Source organism: Pistacia vera, unplaced genomic scaffold, assembly GCF_008641045.1.
Source record: "Pistacia vera cultivar Batoury unplaced genomic scaffold, PisVer_v2 Contig670, whole genome shotgun sequence".
Lineage (NCBI taxonomy): Eukaryota > Viridiplantae > Streptophyta > Magnoliopsida > Sapindales > Anacardiaceae > Pistacia > Pistacia vera.
In genome coordinates, this window is record NW_022196524.1 from 205,485 (window position 1) to 212,315 (window position 6,831).

Below are 6,831 nucleotides of genomic sequence, written 5' to 3' on the forward strand. Positions count from 1 at the left end.
TCAATTTGCAAAAAGTAATACAGAAGTGGGGCTGGAGCTGACAAATTCCATATTAGAATTTGCAGTAGTTGACAAAGTTGCTCCTGGTTGGCACAAATTTGCGGAAGGCATCTTCACTAACAGCTTCTGACACATGATTGTATCCTGGAAATCTAGGAAAGTATAGTTTGAGTACTTGAGTCTCTCCCATTTTGTCATCTCTGAAAACCCGAATTTCGTAATCCATGTATTTACCACACTATGGGCTGAAGGCAATATCAAATTCATCACTCCTATTTCAACAAGCTGCCTTTCAAGCTCACCCATCAGGCGATGACACATTCCTTGTCCGCGATACTTGAATCTGGTAGCAACTAATGGCATCTCAGCAACCTCTTCAAACACTCTAACAGTTGCCACAGAAACAATTTCTCCTTTCTTCTCCAGAACAACTGTGTAGAATCCTTGAAAGTTCTTGTGCTTCATCTCTGATTTATTATTTAAGATAAGATCTTCAACAAGATCTTTTCCCGTTAAAGGGTCCTGAGCTGGCTCAAAACACTCATGCATAACATCAATTGCCTCATTCAACTTCCTCTGATTCTCCTTTAAGACCTTACCATTCTTCAATAATCTCCAGGTTAAATCATCTACGCCTAGTGATATAGGCATTCTTGTAAGCTTATGGAGGCAAGTAGAAACATGTTCACATCTATCACTGCAAAACCATTTATCATGAGCATAATTTTTCACCTTAACTTCCCCTCTACTCCTCAGACAACCCGTGTGAAATTTATGCTCGCATTGATCACAAGTGTGAACAATACCATCATCCACAGAATTCTCCATTGTTTTCTCAGATTTTCCCTCACCACAGATCACACAACAACATGATGGGCAGAACCAATCTCCACTTGGAATCTCCTCTAAGCCAAGGCAATCCTTGTGATAAGTGGAAGGACATGAACACATATGATAATTCACCTCCATAGTGGCAAACATAACACACCTCATAACTCATATCTGATACCACTATTTTCATCTCATCACACAAGTTCTCTCACCACTTGCCGATTTATTATTGCTCAACAGTCCCTTTTGACAGTCCAACAAAGACCTCCCATCTTCAAGAAAATATTTAGACAGCCGCTATGCTTTTTGCTACCCACATGGGCTTCAAAATCACTGATTGTAAACACCTTAATGCACCATTTACACTTGATCCCTGGTACTACATATCCACCCTTCACCCAAATTCCCACTATAACACACGAATTCACCTGGCGTTACCACTTTCTTTTCAATCAACTTAGACATACACTCTAAGATTAAACCTTGAAGTTCCGGAATCCCCTGCACGCGGGCTGGCTTTCTTTTTCTTTTGACCTCTCTCTTTCTTCAATGCTTTCAACGTTTTCCCTCTTCTGGTTCCCTAATTTTCGACTTCTCCATCTTCCTCTTTTTTCTTCTTGACCGTAAAGCGTCAGAAGATTCAGTACAAGACTCTTTTGACTTTGTATTTGATAAGAAAAACAACTTCTTTAAAACTCTTCATCCATGCAAGCCTTGTAGGCTGTTTTAAGCGAGTAATAAACTTTTCCCTGTGGCGAAGTGTACTTAACCTTTTCCTTCCTCGTTATCTGTGCGTACCACAAACACCATCTCATAGCCAAGAGTAGTTCTTGGCTTCATCACTGCTTTGTTGTTCTTGTTCTTCCTTCCGCCGGCCCGCCATGGAATACCACTGGACAACCCGTCTGCCCCTGAAGAAGAAACAAGGAATCCTTGTTCACCCCTTAGTTCTTTGAATATGTTTGACATCGAACGCCATGAAACCAGAGAGAAAAGAAAGCATAGAGCGAAAAATGAGAGCGAACAATGATTCTTGCGGGTTAAATTTTATGATTGAGAACATTTATTTCTGAAACGAACTACTTGTGCTTGGGAAGACTCTGCTTGCAACGGAAGTAATGTTATCTCCAACGGCTTTTTTTTTTTTAATTAGCAAAATTGAAATAACATGAGTGATTCGAATGAATTAATAGAGTAATGATTTGCTTCTTATTCATACAAATGACAAAAAAAATATCAAATGATAAAAGGAGTTATTTTACATAAATTTATGTAATTTTTGTCCGTTTATATAATTTAATTATAAACAAAATATATTAATAATATTTTATAAACAACCCTATTATGTATTAATTTAAACTTTTATTCTTAAAAATAAAATAAAATTTGGCTTACTCAAAAATTTCACTTTTATTGAAAGTCAGTTTCTGTTAAATGCTTTATAACTCATAATTTTTTATAACTCCACTAAAAATTCAATTTTTATTTCTCACAATTTTCTATATAGTATTACATATATTTATATATAATCCACAAATGTGATAATATATAATATATTAATATTAAAAATAATTAATTTCCAAATTCTTGAATGTTTGATACGAGTGTGTTGTAAGTTGGAAGCCAGCCTAGGCCCAGCACCCGGCTCAATCTCTGGCCCAAGAACTGCAAATTTAAGATGAGCACAGGTTAATACGTCATTTATCTATCCTTACAATTGGTTTCATCTCTCGCTCGCCAACTCACTAACTTTCCCGGGAAAATAAAAGGAAATTCAGCTCCTGGGTTTTTAGGTTTCCGAAAATGTCTCAGACGGGGAAATTGATGCCGAATCTGGACCAACAAAGCCCAAATGCTAAATCTACTGTCCTCCGCGAATCATCCTTTCATTGAAGAGATTTTGATCACGGCCGCTCACGTCACCTTCTACGAGTTCAACATCGAGAGCAATCAATGGGTTTTGTTTTATTAAATTTTAAACCTAATTTGGTTGTTTTTTTATTATCAATTCTTCAATTTTTATTTGTTTTTTGTGTATCTGATTATGCAGAGTCCGCAAAGGATGTTGAAGGATCTCGTTTTTGTGGTTAAACGTAATTTTGTTTTCGATTTTAAGCATTTTTTTATGATTTTTTATTTTTTATTAAAATTTGTTTTTTGTTGTGATAGGAATACTCAACCGCGGTTTCAATTTATTGTGATTGAATCGGACGAAATACAGTCTGAATTTTATTAAGAATAGGGTTCATTTTTTGTTGCTATGTTACCCTTGATTTTGTACTGTATGGAGTAATTATTTTTATGTTGAAGTTGAAAGATCTATCTTAGAGATATTTGTACTGATGGTGGATACGTTCTTAGTGTATGAGAGATGATTTTGCATTGATGCATTTGGTGATTGGATCATGCCATATATTGGTTAAATTCGCTAGTCTGTGTGTTAGGAACTTTTTTCATTTTCGAGGTAGCTCGTGATTTCTATTGCTTGTTTTGGTATTTATTGTCTGATTATAGTTGGTAAGTGGTACGTTTTGGCAGGTTGATAATCAAAATTACAAGTCTCAAGAAGTATTTAGATTGACAAGTTTATTTACTCTAGACGATTAGGAAATGTTTGGTTGTTTTAAGTTGCTTGGTATGTTTTATGGTTCAAGGGAACTTGGCGTTAGGAAGATAAAACCTTTTTCTTTTCCCTTAATTAATGCTAATACTGAATAAAGGAGCCCCATGATAAAATCAGTGTCTTTTACCTTCATTTAGGAATGGGAAAAACTGCTGATTGTTTTTGGCGCAATTCAGTAGATAAAAAATAGTTCTATTTCTCCTTTCACATCTCACTTAGGGTTACTCAGGGTTGATCCTTTGTTGATTTAAATTTCAGTAGGTATTAAAGGAGCTTATTTCAAATTATAATATATTGATAGTACGCCGTGTGCCACCTCTCTTAGAATTTTCATTTTAAGTTTTATAAGTGAATCCATTTTCTTTTCACTGAAAAATTGCATATTGTATATGTATTGGGACAAAGTTTTCTTGTAAATGCTAGCATTATATATTCTCATTTATGCTATCTGGTTCCCTTTCTTTTCTCTTGCTTATAAACAGAAATCTAGTGGAGAATCTATTGGAGATTTTTGGAGTATGAAGTTTCAAGTTCCATATTTTTTATATCGAAATGCATCCCAAGAAGTTAATGGAATCTGGTTTTATAATCTCGTGAATGGATGAGTTGCAAATCTCTTTTAGTAATGTTTTGCTCAATTGTTTTCATGCACTACTTAGATTTGAGAATTCAAGCGTATGATAGTAAAATTGATTAACTTTTAAAATATATAGCAGAAAGCTCTTAAATGAATATTACAGGAAAAAATGTTAACAATGTCAATAGATGTATGCATCCTTTGGTACCTATCTTGGCATATAAAAGTAAACTTTTTTTTTTTCTTTCAATTTCTTAACCTTTTCAGGATTTGAACATTAGTTAGTTTGTAGTGAGTGTGTGGTGGATTAATATAAAGATTCTTAATGTAGCTTGCAATGTTTGTTCAAATTTAATTGCTCTGTGGCCTCTAGTGTGTTTTAAGATGTCAAGATAATTTTTAATCCCTTTCTTTCTGTCCACAGTCGTTATGCCTACTCAAAAGTTCCTCAAAAGCCAAAAGTATCGGCAAGCAAAAGGTAAGAGTTTTTTGTAACTGAACCCATATTAACATTTGACTAGCTCTTGAATCTCTATAACTCTTGAATCCCTTTTGGAATCATTTATCTGTCAATGGTGTAAAATCTCATCATAAGTGAATGCATTGCCTTTTGCCCTAGTTCTTATGAGATTGTCGTGTACCAATAATACTTTAAAAATGTAAAATAACTTATTAAGTGTTCGGGCAGTAACAGTTGGTCTTGTGGAGTATGGTTGTTCAACTATCAGTGCTTTGGATATTTATTCTCCTGTTTTTCAATATGGTGTAAAAAGAACTGTAAATCTTGGGAACTGAACCAAGTTGATATGTTCCTTTAATATTCAAAACTTGACCAACATTAATGAAGCTAGATTGTAATATTTTCAGTTAATGCTTCTTAATTTGATTTTGTTTGATTGAGAAATGTGTCCTTGAGAATGTGGTGCATGACTCTATTGTTACTTTCTCAATCTTGAGTCTAATTATCTCGTATGAGTTTGAGGACACTTGAAGCGGTCCCAAGCCTCTCTATAATGAAGGCCCTCTGGAGCCTCACATCAACCGCCTCTACTGTCACTGATCCTTCTGAGATCCTACTTTTGAAAACTTCTTCAGTGTATGGGAAGTGGTCCATATATTCTTCTGGCTGACTAAAGTATCCAATGTGTTTCCTGGCCTGAGTGAATATTTAAATTTTGTATTGCAGGCGCTGTGACTATTTGAAATAATGCTCCTAATGCTGCTAATAAGGCAGCCTATCATTCTTCTGCTCCCATTCTTTGTTCGCCCATGCACCTACTGCTGTTCCCTCTCCTGCACCAACTCCACATTACCGTCCCTTACTCTTTCAGCCTCATCACCTACAGTTGCTCTCCATGACACACCTGACCCATCAGCAGCAGCATCGTGTCACTATCTTGTGAAACCCTCATTTTTTTTTGCACCTCTTCCTCATCAGCGTGTGATTACAACCCCTACTTCTTCCCATCTGTACCAACTGCTGCTACATTCAACCTCCCTTGAAATCTGCAACCCCATATGGAAACTCCAATGCTTCACCCTTTTCCACCACCACTCCACCTCCATCTCTTACGCCGGGAGCTGCCCCTACTTCTATTGATGACCTCTTATTACCAGAGAGAAAGTTCGTGATGCCTTCTAATGCTTGTTCAGGTATTCCCATCACTTCTCGCTTTCTTCGTTTCCTAATTCATTCTAGTAGATTCGGATAATTTTCTGTGTCTAATGATTTTATAAGTTTATCGTGTTTGGGTTGAGTTAATGGCAACACAATATTATTATGTTTCATAGAGATGGTCCCTTTGCTTTTGGAAGTCTGGAGTAATATTGCCTTTCTCTTTTGTGTAGTTGTTGGCTGTGGCCTTGACTGATGTATTTTTTCTTTTGTTAGGATGATCAATTTAATAGACCAGTTTTATCAAGCACTTGCTGAAAGTGCACTCAATAGCAGTGTAAAGCACTATTAGGCTGTGGCGATTTTACCAAATACTAAGTGCTTGTAAGATCAGTTGTGTACAGCTGTTTTGCCGTTTGACATCGGTAATAATGACCGGGTGAGAGTTTTCTGTTCTAAGTTTGGCCATTGATAAGTTGATTTTGGTCATCTTCTTATCCCTTCAAAAGGTTTGGTCCTCACGGGTTGGGTTTGTTGGAATTTCTGTAACTTTAGGAATATAGTTTCTTATTTAGTTGATTAGCTTGTTCAGAATTGTAGTAGTTGTATCCAAATCCTCATGGTAGAATGTGCATTGAAATTGAGAGTTTTGCTTTTACTTCCTCTTTTTTCTGATTTTGTCTGCTCTTTTGTTGGTGAGATGAGTAATTTATCAATTCTTATTTTCTTTTAACTATTAAATTAGGGTAAAATAGGCTATTTTATTTGATTGTAAAAATCAAGTTACTGTTGTTCCTGGTTTGACTAATAACTTTTGAGAGTTTGATTATTAAGTCCGCAAACTTACAGAGTGGGTTATTGTTACTTCCTTCGTTTTATTTTTAATTAAATTATTAAGAGCATATCTTAGAATTGATAAGGAAATGGAATTAGGATTCCTGTTTTGCTTATTGAAATTGGTTAAAAATTGAATCGTATGAATAATCAATTTCTTAAAAACTGGGGAAAGATTTCTTAATGTTTTCTTTTAAAAGATTTTTATTTCAATGATTTATTATTTTATAATTCCGTGATTTTAAAACATTTATTGAACAGTTGGTCAAGTTGATCGTTTGAATCACCTTGATCGGTGGTGGTAAACCATTGTTGACTAGAGTTTGACCAAACATTGACCATCTTTGACCA

At 35.3% G+C, this 6,831-nt stretch overlaps 1 protein-coding gene across 1 annotated transcript; it reads right to left on the reverse strand.

Annotated features, from left to right (window-relative positions):
- Positions 1-969, reverse strand: LOC116112915 (increased DNA methylation 1-like). The gene has a single exon (XM_031399028.1). It carries the CDS (start codon positions 967-969, stop codon positions 1-3), a length of 969 nt encoding a protein of 322 aa, XP_031254888.1.
- Positions 970-6,831: the final 5,862 nt, after the last annotated feature.